This window comes from Camelus bactrianus, chromosome 6 (genome assembly GCF_048773025.1).
Source record: "Camelus bactrianus isolate YW-2024 breed Bactrian camel chromosome 6, ASM4877302v1, whole genome shotgun sequence".
NCBI classification, from domain to species: domain Eukaryota; kingdom Metazoa; phylum Chordata; class Mammalia; order Artiodactyla; family Camelidae; genus Camelus; species Camelus bactrianus.
In genome coordinates this window covers 22,480,116-22,498,160 of record NC_133544.1, presented here as the reverse complement: position 1 = coordinate 22,498,160, position 18,045 = coordinate 22,480,116, and the positions used below count along the sequence as shown (strand labels likewise).

Sequence of the window (18,045 nt, the reverse complement as noted above, 5' to 3'; positions counted from 1 at the left end):
TTTGCTGCTAAGCTTAGTTCCATATTTCCAAAGGCATACTAGACATTTCCACATGGACACTCCACAGAGATTTCAAAAACAATAAGCCTCAAATTACACTAAGGATCATCTCTGCTCATTCTCCTCTTCCTCCAATCTTTATCTTCATTAGAAATCCTAGTATATACTGTTGCAATGAACATGGAGGTGTAGCTATATTTTTGAGATAGTGATTTGGTTTCCTTTGGATACATACCCAGAGGTGGAATTGCTGTATCAAACAGTAGTTTTATTTTTAATTTTTTGAGAAGCCTCCATACTGTTTTGTATAAATAAATAACTGCAGCATTATTTACAATAGCCACGACATGGAAACAATCTAAGTATCCAATGACAGATGAATGGATAAAGAAAATGTGATACCTATACAGCAGAATTATTCAGCCATAAAAAGGGGACATACTGCCATTTGTGACAACACGGATGAAACTTGAGGGCACTATGCTAAGTGGGATAAATTCAGATAGAGAAAGACAAATATTGTATGATTATATTTATATGTGGAATTTTAAAAACCTGAAATAGAACATATTGGCGGTTGCCAGAGGCAGGGTTGGAGTGTGTACGTGAAATGGGTAAAGGTGGTCAAAAAATAAAAACTTCCCATTATAAGAGAAGTGAGTTTTGGAGATGTAATGTATGGCATGGTGACTACAGTGAATATTGTACTGTATATCTGAAAGTTGCTAAGAGAGTAGATCTTAAAAGTTCTTATAACAAGAAAAAAATTGTAATGATGTGAGGTCACTGATGTTAATTAAATTTATTGTTATAATCATTTGGAATATACACATGTCAAATCATTATTCGGTACATCTTAGACTAACACAATGTTGTATGTCATTTATATTTCAATAAAACTGGGAAAACCCCCACCCCAAAACCTCAGTATTACCCTAATACCACTTAGAATTCTGTGGATAATGCTTAACTACTTTTCCCTCACTTTTCATAATCTCTTAATTACCAAGCCCTGTGGACAATGTATTTTTCAGGCCTTATCATCTTTTGCATGGATTATTAAGCTAAATTCTTAATTGTGCTTTTTTGCAATGACTAAATTTTCAATCCATTTTCCTCACTGCCATAAAAATTATCTTTCTAAAGTGAAAAATCTGTTACTAATCTTGATGAATTCCCCCCATCTATAGGATAAAGTCCACAATTTCCTACTATGAAATAAAATTCCTATTTTATGGCAAGACAAAAAAAATTAAGCATAAAAATTTTTTTCTGCCCTTTGCCCCCCCCACCCCACTGTGCATTTGTGTATCTGCATTATGCACTGACCAAACCTCCCTCATTGGCAGAAAGACCTGCTCACATAAAGAGTAACATTGTTCTAGTACCAACAAGACAACTCCTTAAATGGTAACATTCCTTCTTGATCTTGTAAGGGGATGCTTAGATCTGGATTGTGTAAACTGTCAATAACACATCATTTAATGTACAGCCCTCTGTCTCAAAAAACTTACGTGCAACTGTGTCTTCACTTCTAACAGGCAGAACAGTTCTCAGAGCTTTCTGAGATGCTGTCCCAGGTTATAATCCTCAATTTGGCTTGAATAAAATTTTCCATTTCTTTCTTAGATTGACTTATTTTTCACTGACACTGTGTGGCATGCATATCCTCTTATAATCTGGCTCTAACTAACCTTTTTCATTTCATCCCCAAGCACTGCCTACAAGGTATCCTACCTCCCACCTTTCGTGGCTGTTTTGACCATGCAATTTTCTATACTAAAGTGCTTTCTCATCTCTTACTCCACTCTCTGCCTAGCAGACTTTTCTTACTTTTTCACATATAGTTCAAATACTTCTTCAGGGAAATCTTTTTCCTGGACTCAGTTTCTCTGTCTTTTGTGCCCACATAGAACCTTGCAACTTCTATTCAAGCATAGGGCTTTGGTGCTATAAATACCTTAAAAAAGTATCTGAATTCCTCCTTTAATAGTCCCTTCCTCAAAGGAAGGAACTGAGTTTTAATCTTCATATATATGCTAGTATCAAATATTTCTTAAAGCACAAATGTACTTTTTTAATAAATTAATGAAAATGAGACAGAAGAGTACTATATGATCTTTAATTGATCACTCTTGATTTAGCATTATGTTTTTACTGGGCTAATAAAAGATGTCAATTTACTTAAATTTAGTATTTACTGAGTACCTTCTAATATATACAAAGAACTGTGGTTGGCATCAAGGCTACAAAAATTTCAAGTCTTGGAGGCAGGGGCAAGGAGCATGGCAGGCAGTGGGAGGGAGAAGGGCCAGATGACAGGACTCGCTACAATAAATGCTATAATAGCATCATAAAGTCTTAAAGGAGCAGAAAGGGGAAGGGATTAATTCTGCTTCCACACTGAGAATATCAATGGAAAAAAGACTTCCCACATACAACAATGGATACAAAGCATTTTGTAAGCTAATTTATGGAATAAATAAAGTTGCTTTACTTAAATGTAATTTCCTCTTGTCTTATTCTTTAAAAAATTATTTTTGAATAGATAATACATTCACAACATTCAAAAAGTACAGGAAAGTATCCATTAATCAATTACTCCTACAAATAATTATTTAGTAACTACCATGCACTGGAGAATAAAAACAGAGGGCAAAGGGATAAAGAAGGAGGGGAAACAGAAGACTATTTTTAATTGAATAAGGGAATCATAAAATGATAGTAGAATGAAGGCCAAAAGGAAGTAATGCACTGATCGGTTATCTAAGGGAAGAGCTTTCCAGGTAGAAGGAACAGCACGTAAAAAGAGCAGCCTGATGTGTTCAAAGAATAGAATGGAGGCCAGTACTGCTGGAGAATAAATGAAAGAAATGGTAGGAGATGAGGTTAGAGAGCCAGATCACCTAGGTCCTGCAGCTTTGGAAAAGACTTTATTTTATTCTAAGTGTGATGGGGCTGTAAACAAAGAATTTGACTGGCCTCTGTCCCTGGTTCTTTAGAGAAAGCTTTAAAGCCCTTGGAATTTCTTGGAGGGATGGGAGTATCCATCATTCACTGTGGGCCTTAAGAAGATGCTAAGGATGTAGGTTTGTTGAGCTAGAAAGACCAAGTGATTAGAGGGTTGAGGCTTGAAGTGATATGAGCAGGACCTACTGGGATAGTGGAGGGCTAGAGTTCAGTCATGTGGTCAGTAAGTCAATCAATCATGCCTCAGTAGTGAAAACCCAATAAAAACTGTGAACAGTAGGCCTCAGGGGAGCCTCCTGGGAGGGCTACTTGGCCTGATTCCACAGGAAGAGGACATGGAAGCTCTGTATTCAGGATCCTCCCTCTTTTCATTGGATGGTCCTGATTTGCATCTTTTATAATAAAATTATCATCGTTAAGTATAATGCTTTCTTGAGTTTTATGAGTTATTCTAGTGAGTTAATGAACCTGAGATGGTTATGGGAACTCTCTTGAATTTGTAAGCATTTAGTCAGAAATGTGCATAGCTTGGGGATCTCCCAAACTTGTGAGTGGTGTCTGAAGTGAGGATAGTTTGGTTAAGGACCACACCCTTAGCTTGTGATGTCTGTACTGACTGGATGGTTTGCATTAGAATTGAATTGCAGTACTGCAGGAGAGACATGACATAATTTCTGTACTTTATGTGGAAAACAGACTGAAGAGGCACAAGAACACACAGGGAAACTGGTAAGGAGGCTACTGCAGTAAGTGATGGTGGCTTAGACTAATGTGGTTATGATGGAGATACTGAGAAATCATTTTATTTACTAAGACTGTAGACCTTACTATATATTTGCTGGAGAGCTGGAGTTAGGAGTTTCTAATGGCTGCATTCTACAGCTGGGGTATGTCATGCTTGATTTATCTGATCTCCTGTGGACAGACACTTAGGTTGTTTCTCATTTTTCCTCCCATTACAAACAATGCTGCAATGAAGATGCTTCTACCTAACTAGTGCACTCTTGTGCAAGAAATCTTTAGCTACACTATTCACTGACAATAAACTTTGAACAAAACATAGGATTGAGATGTCCTAATTTTGTGAACAGACCTATTTTTGCTTCTATGTTCCAAACATTTTTTCATTTCTTACAAAAGTTTCTTCTTCACCAACCACAGAAACCTAGAAAGTTAAAACTGAAAGGATCCTTAGAGTTCCTCTAGTTCAGTGGTTCTCAATGTGGATGTTATGGTAGATAATCAATTTCTAGGGAAATCTTTTTGAAACACAGCTCCTCTCCCTTGCTGATATGCTCTGGCAAAGTGAGAGGGCTGGTACATACTGTCTAGGTGACTCTGACCAAGATTCAGCCACCTTGAATGGTTTATCCAGTCCAATCCTTTTGTTTGCCAGATGAGGAAACTGAACACACATTCAATAATGACAGAAGGAGAATTAGGGCTCTAATCAATTTTCAATGCTGCCAGCAATGTCTGAGCATATCAATTTCGCCCAACCTTTGACAGCAGAAAGTATGACCATCTTATTTTTTATTTTTGCTAATTTATTAGTCCAAAAAAAGTATCTTATCATTGTTTATAGGATGATTTATTAAAGAGATTCATCTAAGCTATCTTAGAAGATGACAACTGGGATTTCTACAGTCATTTATTTGTCAGAAACAAAAAAGTCAATTACATGAAAACACGCTGGTTGGTTAACAAACTCTAAACTCTCTGACTAATTTCACTCAGCCCTGATCTTCCTTTATTTTGCTCTCAATTCTACAGAAGACATACTTAAGAACAGGATTTTCCTCACTGCTCTCGCTTATACTGTAACCTACAGCAAGAAATCTTTAAAGGAAAACTAATGCAATTTATTTTTGTTTTCCTGTCCCCTTTCAACTTAAGAAAATTTTCTATTCCCCGTTAGAATTAACATGACATAGTTTCTGAAAAGGGCACCATTAGAGCCACTTAGGTCTAAAGAGAACACAAAAAGCTGGTACAATGGTTTTACCAGGCTGTTCTAAAGATTTCTCACATATTATCTTGTTTAATCCTCATACCATTGAATGAGGAAAAGACTTCAATGAGGCATAGAAAGGTTCAGAAATTTACTTAAGTTAACAAAGCTAGTAAGTGGCCGAGCCGGGATTTGAACCCAGGCAATCTGACTCTAGAACTAGCGCTCTACATTACTAACTTTTTACAATTTGGCCCTAACCTACCTTTCCTGTTTCATCTCTTGCTAAATCTATTCATGACTTCCAAGGAACATCGTCCATTATCTATCTTTAATCTAGCCACTTACGTGGCCATACTCATAATCTTTTAAACTCTCCCTGTAGCTGCCAAATTATATTTCATTATATATTTACATGTGTCTGTCCTCAACCAACCTACAAATTCCTTGAAGAGAGGAACTGTCTTTTCTGTCTTGAATTTCTAACACTCAAGCACAGTATCTGACACAGCAGACTCAACAGGTATTTGCTGAATAAATACATGAATGTACACGTTCTATGCTCCTATCTCACAGAAGAATGTACTCTGCCTTTGCTCAGGCTGCTTTCTCTACTCAAAACAGCCTTCCTGCTTTCCTGATTGGCAAAATTCTAATCATTTTTGAAGACTCAGTTCAAATGGACAGAGAAAAAAAGAGGATAATGGACCTAGTTAAAAAATCATTTTTTCTTCTTTGATGTCTTCTTACTGCCTGGAAGAATTATTTCTTCCTCTGGCCCCCACAGCATCTTCCTAAATACCTATTGTAATACTTTCTGAGCTCTATTTTAACTATTCCTGCTCATACTGACTTCTTGCCAGAGACTATGCACCCCTGAGTGCAGGAACAGTGTCCTGTTTATCTTTGTATCTCTAATGCTTAGCATCATGCCTAGCACACAGCTGATCCTCAAAAAAATATTCGTAGAATGAACACGTGTTGAAACAATTTTAAGGTACAAAGATTAGTTTTCATGAAGAACAACTGACCTACCATAAAACAGCTAGTAACACTGACTGCATCTAGGAGAGCAGAAGTAAAGAGCTTTCAGTGTTACTATCTCCAGGATACCGTAAGTCTTCAAAGGAACTCCCTTTAAGTAAAAAAAAAAAAAAAAGGGGCTGGAACACTGGAATTTGACACAACATTGTAAAATGATTATAAATCAATAAAAAGAAAATTGTAAATTAAAAAAAAAGGGGGGCTGAAGCTGAATAAAAATGGATCATCTCATGATTAATAAGGATGACCTTGATATCTAAGCTATGATAAGCAAATCTTTAAAACGGATCTCAATTTAATATAACTGTCAAAGTGTCTGCTGTCCAAATGTTCCTGGGGGAAGGAATACAATTGTGCTGTATTTGAGTGGAAACTGGGAAAAATAAACAGGTCAGGCGCTTTCACCGAACTGTTACACAGTAGTTCCTATAAAGATCTGTGATGACCTGACCTGAATACTAACACTGTTTTATGATTGATAAGACTTACCTTAGAAACTCTTTGCTCTGTTCCCACAAATCCTGGGTCTCTCCTGTAACCAAGTGTTTGTCCAGGTTACATACATTAGGTTTCCGGGAATATAACTTAAGGCACTGCTTCACCCAGTGCCACTGGTAACCTGGGAGGAAGGGGTTTGGGATAAAAATAAACCCTATACAAAAGATGGATGAGAAAAAAAGGAGAGGAGGAATCCTCCATCAGTTATTCAGATCATTTATTTTTGTTGACATACTTATACCCTTACTTTATTATTTACTCCTCATGCTTCCAGTGGCTTCCACACATAAGCATATGTTCTCATTCCAATGCTCCAATTTTAGAGGAGTTCCTTCAAGTTAATAAAACACTGTTCTGATGATGAACATCAGACATCTATCACTATGAAATTATCTCTGGCTTTTTAGGTTATTCTCAAGAGAACAAATATTCTACAACTATCAATTATATCGCTCCAGAGCAAACTTTAGAACTGAAATTGCCAAGACACCCCTCAAATTTTCACCAGGTATTATTTATAGAGGTTGTAGCTGCTTTTGTGATAACTCAGCCTTTAGTGAGTTGTAATCTTTTTGCTGCTGGAGGATTTAAAATACTTTGAGAATTAACAAAAATGTGATGCAAAGACATGAAATGAGCAAATGCTGTTAGAAAAATGGCACCAAAAGGCTTGCTTAATGCAGGGCTGCCACAAACCTTCAGTTTGTTAAAAACATAAAACAAAACAAAACAAAAAAACACAGTATCTGCAAAGCACAATAAAATGCGTAAAATGCCTTTACTCCAATTTGGACAACAGAAAACCAAACTGGGTGATAAATCTGTAGTCTGAACAATCCGTTAAGGGAAGAAGGCACAGCAATAGAAACATGGCCTTGAAAACAGGAGCTAGGCCAGAAAAGTAAAGGGCAGCCTTCGAGAACAAAAAGTGCATAAAACACTACTGGTGACGTATGCTCCTCATTTACCCAAACACGTGAAGAGCCATGCTTTCACATATAAAAGTCACCACTCAACTGTTTCTCTTGACTTCAGACATAAAACCTGAAGTCTGTCTATAATACAGAACTAAAGTGCACGAGGCCTTTCATAAGTGTTAAAGCTGTTACCCCTTCCCATGTTATCAATATATACTTTAGTGGTCATAATGTGCTAAGAGCTGCAACACAGACCTGGCCCTTGGCACAACAAAAATTGAGTTTTTAAAAGGAGTCTCTCTTGCTTTTGATCCATATTTTAAATCACAAGTGCAATGTTAACTTTAAGCCCTCTAGAAAGAAACAGGATGTAGATATAAGATTGTTTGGCCAAATAAGGCATTTCTGTATTTTCTAAATAGTTCATAATAATCTACAATGGCCCCATGATCCTAGAAAAAAGGTTAATAACATTACCCACTCTTCTGTAGAGTGAGCTACCCAGTATCACCAAAATTCAAAATTCTAGACAATTTAGTCTATTAGGACTTTTAATCTCATTAACTGTAATTCCTTTTAAAAAAATTCAGCCTTGATGACAGCAACAATTTCTAAGTTGTTATGCCATTTGAGAATCCAGGGATTCTGTGACTGGAGTGAACATTATGAATTACCACGTCAGTTCAAAGTGGTTCTCCTGGAGGAGATGTTCAGAGCTGTGGCAGGGAGCCCAGAGTTAACGTCCTAAGTTTTGATTTGTACCTGGTTTGTCACTTTTTGCACTATAAGGCAGACAGTACTGACTCCAGTTCTATCCTTTAGGAATGCTAAATAAATGGAAATCTTAGATGAGGCAGAATTCAGGAGGGGTTTGGGAGTGGAACATTTCCATGTGTTTAGTTTTCTCCTTTGTCTATTTACTTGCTTATAACTTCTTCTCTGAAATTAGACAAATGATTGAGAGATTTTGCCTTCTGCGGTCAACTGCACTCACCAGGATATCCTTGGAGTCCGTAGGCTCGCCACTTGCTGACTGGCTGAAGTCCTGCTCTGTATGCATCGTGGTCACTGACTGAGGACACATTTAGCTGAGATCTGACCACCTGGCAGGACAGAAATGGGTTAGAGGGTAAAACTATTTTAAACGTTAACTCAGAATTTCAAACCTCTAAAGGCATTTCTGATATGGGGCAGTTAGGAGTCATAAGCCTGGGTTCTTAAATTTAGTTCTACCACTTAATTGATGTAAGAGTTAGATAAGTCATTTAACTTTTGAGAACCTCAGTTTCCTCACCTATGTACTGCTAAACACTACAGAGATATATAAAATTGCAGTAGTGATGAAAAGCAGGCTGATTTTGGTCTTTAAGACTACATTTTCCTATGATACCACAACTTTGCTATTTCTTTGAATCATGAAACGTGTTTAGTATATGGAATACCCTGAGTCACAATGCTATTAACTTTGGTTAGTGCTAATAATAATGCTTCTGGGGAACTTATACACAGTCAGTGTTTAAACAGAGCTATGAGGGACACCAGGCTGGGAGGGTGAGTGCTTTAAACAGACAGAAAAAAATGTTTCAGTAAAACACTGGGAATCCTGTTTGCTAAAAGTACATTTGCTCTCTTTTAGATGAAACTTCAAACTGAAACTCCCAACTCTTTGCCTTTGTTAATTACTTAGAAATTAAGCTTTTAAGGGGTTTATGAAGTTTTCTTTGCATTTAAGAGCCATCTCTGGCTCATTAAATTGGTTAAGAGATCCAGTGTGTAGTCACAATATGTAAGGACATTTAGAAAAAAAAAACTTTATTCTTACATGAATAATAAACTTAGAGCCTGGCTTGACTTAGAATACATCAAATGTTCTCTCCCAAAGACATACGATCTATTATTCTATTAACTTTGTCAAGAGTGGAGATTTCCAGACAAACTACCAAGTGGCTGGTGTATATGCAGGCTCTGTAATAAAATGGCTGTCTGGAACTCTGAGAGTCCTGACCATCTAACTCTTCCAGGTACCTAGAGGATAAAACATTTTTATTTCAAAAACTTCGTAATCATTTCTTAAATATGTCATACTTAACACTGCACTGTAATCCAGTAAAACCCTCAAATGTGGAAGAAGTTTGCGGACCTAATCTATTATTCTAAACTGAACCAAACCTCTCAATCTTTTAATGTTTTCTGCTTGCTCCCTTGCTAGACTATTAGCCATCACTTCCCCCACTTCTCTCATTGGATGTCTTGTTAATAGCAACTTTCTTCTTCTCTAATTTGCTACTTTCAATTTGTTTTGAGCTGGGGAACTAAGTACTAACCAAGTATTATATACTCAACAGATAGTATATTTACTGAGTACTTACTGTTTTAGGTACTGTGCTAAACACAATATCCCCTTCTCAGGTGGCTTACATTCTAAAATTATCTAAGTATTATGGTAAAATATGGGCAAAAGGAGTTGAACGAAGGTTTGAGGGGTTCTCCCGTAAGTCAAGTATATCGTTCTTGGACTTTCTGTGTTATTTTGACAACTCTAAGACAATCCCTCCTAACAAATGAAGTTTCTAAGAAGCTGAGTTTTAGACAAATATGAGGTTATTATAGCATTCCAATTTTACTGACAGCTATTACTAAGCTTGGAAAGAATGTCTCATCCAGACATCTGTGGACAACACCAAGGGCAAATTAGAGATCTGGTATCCTCGGTGTTAAAGCAATTGTAAAGAAAACATACATTACAGTTGTGACTCTCCTTGTGTCTCCTGCTCCTCCCCCTATGTTCCTTTCCTTAATTTCCAAGAGGAATAATACAGAAATAATGTTCGCTATTTGGATTAATTTGCCCTTTACTTTCAACATTAAGGTATTATCTCAGAATCTTTCAATGCCCTCTTTCTAAATGGCCCAGAGAATTAAAGGCCTTTTATGGACAATGGCTTAACTAACAACATCAATCTCTCAGATCTGTGATTACTCGGGTTGTTGGTTTCTTCAAACTGCAGGGCACTACCCTAGCGTCTACGAACGCGGTTTACGGATTTTCACACAAATCAAAGTAGAAACGCAAATGTACAGTTAACAGAAAGAATATAAACACCAATTTCCAGGCATTTTTTGGCCGAAGCCGCGACAAGAATAGCTGCGTGAAGAAACGGGCAGCAGAACTCTTCCTCGCCAAACTGTGACGCTTCATGGGCAGTTCAACTCCGCGCCCGCGGAAGGCGGGGATCGCTCAATAACAGTCTGGAAACGAAAAGAGGTGAGGAGAACATTGAAACCTCTCCAAGAAGCGAGGGGAGGTGACGGGGAGGCGCGCGCCGTTCCTCTCTCCGTACCTTGTGGGCACCAGGACCCGTGCCGCGGGCTGCATGGGCCGCCGAGAAATCGATGACCCCTCCCAGGTCTGCGGTCCCGGGGCGGCTCTGCCGGTAGAAGCGGAAAAGCTTCCGAAAGGCGTCCTCCCCAGGTTCCGCCGCCAGCGTCGCCACAGAGCCCATGGCTGCCGCCATCTTCCCCATCTCGCTTGCCCGGCCTCCTCTGACCCGGAAGCTGTTTTCCGTGCTCCGGATCAGGCAAGCGCTTCCGGAGTCGCAACCTCAGGTCGCGGAGTTCCTTAAATCTAAAGATGGCGGCTTCGGGTGTGAGGGGCGCTATGGCTTTGCGTACGAATATTGGCCGGCCCGTTGCGTTTGTCAGAAAAATTCCGTGGACCGCGGGCCCGAGTGAGTTGGAGATGTAGTAGGGGAGGAATTTTGGGGCCCAAGCAATCCTGAAAAGCTTTGCTTTCTGCGGAGCGCTTAAATCAACGTGGTAGCTGGATTAGGAGGCTGAGTTTGCTCCTGAGCAAGCCTGTGGGTAGAAGGAAATTTTGTTTGCAGTTAGCCGTTCAGGGATGCCCCTTGAGCTTTTGGGCCACGTAATCACGGTGTCCAGCCTTTCGGGGTTTAAAAGTTAAAGTTTACTTGGAAACTTTAAGATACACAATTTAGAAGGGGTTATTTTCACTTCAGTGTGGCGGATGGATTCGAAGTGGCAAGACTGGAGACAGGAGGACGAATGAAAAAGGCTGACAGTAATTTAGTTCAAAGGCGAGGAACTGAACTTCAGGGTATTGGTGGTGGTAGTGTTGGGGCGGGTAGGAGCGGTCAGATCCACTTATGTTAACCAAACAAAATTGACAAATTTTCATGATGGCTTGAATGGGGGAAAAGTACGAAAGGAGGGAAAGGGAGGAATGACTTCCAGGTTTTTAGCATTGGTGAATTTCGTGATCAGAATATAGAAGCAGGTCGAAAGAAGATGAGGAGGGGGAGGGTATAGCTCAGTGGTAGAGTGCATGCTTAGCATACACAAGGTCCTGGGTTCAATCCCCAGTACCTCCTCTAAAAATAAACATAATTACCTCCCCCCACCGGAAAAAAAAAAAAAAAAGAAAGATGAGGAGTAAAGTTTAAATGTGTTTAGTTTGAGAAATCTGTGAGGTCTCCGTCTGTTAGTTGGACAGAGGACGTTGTGTATGGATTTAGAAATGCACTCCCACAGCCATACAGCCATACTCTTTGGGTTAGAATGACAGCTCCTCCATTTACTAGTTGTGTAACCTGACTAACGGAAGGTAATTGGAGAAAAGGGCTCACCACTGTGCCTCAGTTTCATCATTCATAAAATGGAATCAATAATACCTTCCTCTTAAGATTGTGATTGGATTAAATGAGTTTATATGTAAACTGTTTAGTCTTAGGGTCAGTACAGAGTAAGTACTCAGTAAGTGATAGTTGTTTTGATGATTACTAAAATTGAAGCTCACTGGAGAGGCCTAGGCTGGCGATAAAGGAATGGGAGTAATTAGTACTGAAAACTTGCACCAACATTGATTTTTGTCAGCTACAGTTTTGAGTTGAGGTTTTTACATTTGCTTACCAAAATTTAAAAATCCGTGGTCACTGTTGCAGCCATTCTTGTCTCAGATCATGTGCTTTTAAAAAAGGAATGGGACAGGTGTGGGTAGTAGAATGGGAAATAGATTTGTTTGTGCCCCGTCGTCTTCTTACGTGGTAGGTGAAGACCACACCTAGTAAAATTGCTTAGGTCCTGAGAACCTCTGTGGAAAGGCTGAGGGGTTTCCTTAGCATCTTGCAGATGCAAGTTTCCAGACCATAATGGGCTGTTCAGAACCATTAAAGAGTCTACATAACATACAATTGTGACTACAGTCTCTCAGTTCATTTAATCATTCATTCAGCACACATTTAAGGAGTGTCTGTTATGTGGTAGGCATTGTTCTTGGTGCTTGCAGCTGTTTTTCTGTAACAGTTGTAGGTAATTTGGGGAAAGGGTTACCTTCCAGGCCAGTTTGTTTTGGAAGTGAATGTTTTCTAGAACTTTAAATACCTGCTTTAAAACTATTCTGTTTATCCTCCATTAATATCTTCTGTGAGATCCTGATCTTGCCATCTAGTTTGATCAACTATTAGAACACTTCAGAAATTTAGCTCCTGTGGCTTGTTGAAGGATTACTAGACATTTATTTATTCATTCAGCAAATACTGCTCTATTGTGTATCAATCACCATGGACATAGTGGACTCAACACTTGGCAAGCTTATGGTGTAGTGATGGGGGTGAGGAGATGGACATCAGCAAATCTAGGCAGTTGTTGAACCAGTGAGGTTTGGATGGACTAGGGTGATGAAGCAGGTACTCTGAAATGTAAATCAGTGGAAGTACAAGCACTGTAGTTCAGAAAAGAAAGAGATCATGTGGTTTTTGATCTTTAAGGTTATCCACTTTTCCTCCTTGAGGCCTCACAGGGTTAGTACTTTGTCTTGTTTTGCAGTAAGAGCCCAATAAAATAATAATCTGTGATATATTTGGCCTGGGTCTTGAAGGATAGTTACAGTTTTGGCAGAAGAAGATTGGATTACTGACATTTTAATAGGAAAGAACTGCAGACAAAGATAGGAATTCACAGGACAGATACACAGAATTTCATTTGCTGTACTAGAAAGTAACTATGGGCCAGCAATAGTAAGGCAGGAAGGGTAGGTAGGTCAACTTAACAAATTTTATTATGAGTAACAACTATTTAACCTAATGTAAACTTTAAATTATGAAAGGCAAGTAAATTGGGATTTTATTTGGAAATCTGTAATATAGCTAACAAGCAGTGTTGTAATTGTCTGTCTTCTGTGTGATCAGAAGATCGCTCACAGGGATTATAATCCATGCATTTAGCACAGCACCTGGTATGGTGAAGATACTCAATATTTGCTGGGGATGAAGTCAACAGTCAACTCAGTAATATGTTTGTCCATGTCTTCACCCCATCACCTCCCCAAATCTAGTACATTACAGCTTTATAATCAATACCGTATCTATTTCTTAAATCTTAAAGCTTCAAGGAAATGCAGAGTAGCTCCTGTTCACAAGAAGTTTGGGCATTCTAGGACCCCTTTTGGTTTCTATCTACAATCAAGGGTGGAGGATACAAAATACATTAACAAGTCTTAATATGTTTTCTCTTCCTATACAGATGAGCTGAGAGAACACTTTGCACAATTTGGTCATATAAGAAAGTGCTCTGTACCTTTTGTGAGTATTAACTTAAAAAAAAAAAAGTAATAATGTTATCCTCTTGATTTTCTTGTCAGAGCATATCAATTTGTATGAATTTCTCATGGAGTGACAGTGGTCAATCTTTGTTGATTAAGTTATGAGTGATACGGCTTAAAAAGTTAAGGGGAAAAAAAAACCAAAAACCCCCCAAATAAAAAAAAGCTTATCCTAGATATTTGAGGTATTTGTGTTGGTTTTTAAAAATTATCACAAATTTAATGTCTCAAAGCAACACACATATATTATCTCAGTTTCTGCAGATCAGGAGTCCAGGCACAGGTTTGCTGGGTCCTCTGTTCAGGGTTTCATGTAGCTGCAGTCCAGGTGTCAGCTGGAGTTGCCATCTCACCAGAGGCTCAACTGGCAAAGACCCATTTCCATGCTCCCTTAGGTTCTTGGTAGAATTTGTCTTTCAGCTGTAGCACTGAGGTACCTGCTTTCTTGCTGGCTTTCAGCTGGAGACTGCTCTCAGCTCCTAGGGACTGCCTGCAGTCCTTATTACTCTCCTTCTCCGTAGGCACTTTCTAAAACATGGCAGCTTCAAAGTCAGCAAGGGAGTTTCTTTCTTGTCTGCTAAGACAGTTTTATAATGTAATTATTGGAGTGATACCCCATCATCTTTGCCACATAACCTGATCAAGGGAGCAATATCTCATTGCTTTTGCTATATCCTTTTGGTTAGAAGTGTCATAGGTCCCACCCACATTCAAGGGAAGGGGATTATATAGGGGGTAACGTGGCGGGACACATGGAGATCTTGGGCCATCTTGGAATTTTGCCTATTTCAGTATTATAACAAGGACTTGAGAGAGTAGAGGATAATTTTATCATGAAACTGATGGAGAATATCTGTTTTAACCTTTATCCTCATTAAGTTGAGTGCTTTGTGTGTTGTGTTTTTATTTGTTACATATTCTTTGCTTCCTCATGAGGGTTTAGAAATCAGGTTCTACTTTATCCTGGGCTTTATTTTTCTGTGGACTTTCTAGAATTATTGTTTATTTGGGGGTATGATGTGAGTACACATAGAGTTTACATGTGCTTCATTAAAATTGCTCCATTTTCCCTCATGGCATCAAAAAGGCTGTGGTAAAATATCAACTTAAAGTAACTTAAGTTCTTAACTCTTGATTTAATGTTATTTGCCTTCCAAAGATCTAACAGATTATGCATCTTGTGTGCTGGTGAAGATGTAGGGAATCTAGTACTGAAATTGTTGGGAAGTTTAACTGGTACCTTCACTGAAGGGTAATTTGGCAAAATCTATCAAAATTAAGAACCTGCTTTTGCTTTGATTTAGCAGCTTCATTTCTAGGAATTTATTCTACAGAAATGTGAAGTCAAGAATGTTCAAAACAGCATTGTTTAATAATATCCTAATTGGAAAGAACCTAAGTGTTCGTCAGTGGGATGGGTTAAATAGATATTAATTCATTGATATAGTGGGATTTTACAGTTGATTAAAGGAGGCATGTATATTACAGACATGAAAATCTATAAGCTTAAAAACTAGTTTTACAAAGTGTGTGTGTAAAATTTGTGTTTTTTGAAGAGTATTTTTAAAAAGTTTCTCTAAAAAGTAACAGATTTTTCTTGGTTGTCATTTCCCTCCTGAAAGTATAAACAGAGTAATTTAGGACCTGGAGTTAACAGATTTTAAACAAGAGAAGGCTTTGATTCTTGGGAAAATTATATATAACAAAAAAATTAGTTTCTAGTTAACAAGTTCATTGTACTCAAGTTAGAAATCCAGGTTCCAATTTTAGATACATAGTATCTAAATTTTAACAAAATTTTTAATGCCTTGACAAATGGAAATGGACACCTGTAGGTAGAGTGCTTTAAAAATTGTCTTATCTATCCGAGGTAAGGAATGAATCACTGAGACATAACCAGAAATTTACTGTGTTCTAGGTTAATACTTACAAACTTACCTTCCAGGCATGGGGGCAATTTCTAAGAATTTTTTTCAGAGTTGGGGGGGGGGGCAGAGCACACCATAACTTTGTAACAAGACTGATGATGTACATTGAGTGAATAGACACCTTAGTATCTGTCATATATAGAAGGGCTGGGGGGTGGGAAAGGTGTGTCTAAGAACATTAGAATCTCTGATGTATAAATGTATAGGTTGAGTGATAAGCACTTGTCTTTCGCACAAAGGGAAGTAGCAAAATTGTTTAACTTAACCAGAAGTGTGGAACTAGGTAAACAAGGGTAATTTTTTTTTGTATTTTTCTTTAGGAGCATGTGATGATAATGGTGGAAATGGTGATGAGGGTTATTGGTCTCAGAAATTACCAGAAATGTACCTAGTTTTGAGGCTTAATTTTCTAGTTTCTAGAATGAGGAAGTTAGAAAACAGGAAGAGTACTTCTTTATGCGATCAAAATCTCCCTTGACTATTGCTGTTAATGTGGTTTGTATCTAGAATGACACAGCTCATTACCCACATTTTACTTCCCTAGTGGCAATAGAAAAGCCAGAGAGTGTTAAGATTAACACAGAGATTAAGCCTTGGGTAAATAGGAAAGTAAATATGTATTAAAGCAAAGTTTTTGGTATTTATTAAAATGTCTTTTACTCCATTTTGGCAGATGAAAAAGTTGGTGGTTTGATTTGAAACTCCTGGAAACTTTCTCAAGTTCATGATTATTAATCTCTTCCTAAATTTTGAATTATTAGGACAGAGAGACTGGCTTTCACAGAGGTATGGGTTGGGTTCATTTTTCTTCTTCAGAAGAACTTCGGAATGCACTACAACAGGAAAATCATGTTATTGATGGAGTTAAGGTAAATATTTTTCTACATCATATCATGAGATTTCTGTATATCAATTAGATAGGTCAGAAGTGTAAAATGACAGGGACTTTGGGAGATTTGTAACTTAATGTTTATTAAAGAATGGTGGTGGTGGTAAAGTTCCCAGTTCTAAAAGGTCTGGAGAGAAAAGTACAGGAGCCTTTAACGGTCAGCAAGGTGTATGTAACATGGAACAGTGGGAACAGCAGGGAGACCGGGGTTGAAATCCTGGCTTTTCCACTTACTGTGTGACCCTGGGCTAAACTGATTTAGTTTTTTATTGAAGTTCAGGGAGTCTTAAGTACAAGGAGCAAATAACATCCTCTTTACTAACTAGTGCTGACTCCCTAATAAAATGGTAGCTTTAAAGCATCAGTTTTCAGTTTTAATATTTTTGCAGACATTGCCTTTCCTTACAGTGCTTATTTGATTTTTTTCAGCTCCATGTTCAAGCTCAGAGACCCAAGGCTTTGCAAGGGGATCAAACATCTGATGAAGAGAAAGATTTTTGAGACTATCACTGCCTATTAAATAAAGTAAACAAAACTGAAAATTTTGTCTAAATGTTTTTATTTGAAACAAATGGTTGCACCAAGCAAGAGCTTACTTTCCCCACTCCAAATTAAAACAGAGCACAATAGAGGCAAACATCATTTGGCAGGACAGTTCCAATATGTGAGCATCCTTCTACTCACTGTGGTTGGGGTAACTTGATTTGTGAGCAGTCATTCATAGACAAAATATTAACCCCAAAGTACTTATGTCACACAAAAGGAAGTGGCCTTAATTTCATGTGTGGGGCAGTATGTTCTATAAATGCCAAAAGGTGGGAGAAGCACAAACACAACCCACTCTTTAAAAAAACTAAGTAATTCAAAGTAGAATTTTTCCACCCCCCCCCCTTTTCTCCTGTAATAAAAAGTAGTGCTGGGCTCTGACACCCAGATTTGGTTTTTATCCTGGCCATTTACAAAGTGTTCCCCCATAACGACTTGCATCGTTAGGGTTATGAATAATAGTTCATTCACTTTGGAGAGCAAGTATCTATTCCTTCCTCCTCTTCTTGCCTTCATGCTCATGTTCCTTGGGGCGGCTGCTATCTGAGGGTCTTTTAGAGCCACCATGCTGTTTGGCTTCTTCCAAAAATTTGTCCAAACCAAAAGGATCTTCCTCAAACTGAACTGGTCCTTCTCGGCCTCTTTGTCTACGGTCTGAACCAGAAAACTCCTTATCGGGAACAAAT

General features: G+C 38.2%; 3 protein-coding genes across 6 annotated transcripts in view; 1 reads left to right on the top strand and 2 right to left on the bottom strand.

The window, feature by feature from the left end:
• The window catches only part of ALKBH1 (alkB homolog 1, histone H2A dioxygenase), a 22,451-nt gene extending 11,500 nt beyond the window's left edge, over nt 1–10,951 (bottom strand). The window contains exons 1-4 of one of the 4 annotated variants that reach the window (XM_045511332.2): nt 10,722–10,861; nt 10,460–10,629; nt 8,375–8,483; nt 6,455–6,617 (exon numbers count right to left, since the gene is read on the bottom strand). In XM_045511332.2, the coding sequence (XP_045367288.1) occupies nt 6,455–6,617; nt 8,375–8,483; nt 10,460–10,579 (392 nt within the window). In that variant the 5' untranslated portion in view covers nt 10,580–10,629; nt 10,722–10,861. Of the gene's footprint in view, nt 1–1,960; nt 6,418–6,454; nt 6,618–8,374; nt 8,484–10,459; nt 10,630–10,721 lie in introns of those variants that run through there. The other 3 variants (XM_010947890.3, XM_010947888.3, XM_074365188.1) reach the window with 3 other exon arrangements.
• SLIRP (SRA stem-loop interacting RNA binding protein) lies at nt 10,951–17,355 on the top strand. The gene is made up of 4 exons (XM_010947887.3): nt 10,951–11,108; nt 13,918–13,976; nt 16,686–16,793; nt 17,243–17,355. The coding sequence occupies exons 1-4, from the start codon at nt 11,012–11,014 to the stop codon at nt 17,312–17,314; spliced, it is 336 nt and encodes a 111-aa protein (XP_010946189.1). The 5' UTR covers nt 10,951–11,011; the 3' UTR covers nt 17,315–17,355.
• The window catches only part of SNW1 (SNW domain containing 1), a 30,960-nt gene continuing 30,270 nt past the window's right edge, over nt 17,356–18,045 (bottom strand). Inside the window, exon 14 of the mRNA XM_010947886.3 lies at nt 17,356–18,045. Within this exon, the coding sequence (XP_010946188.1) occupies nt 17,847–18,045 (199 nt within the window). The 3' untranslated portion in view covers nt 17,356–17,846.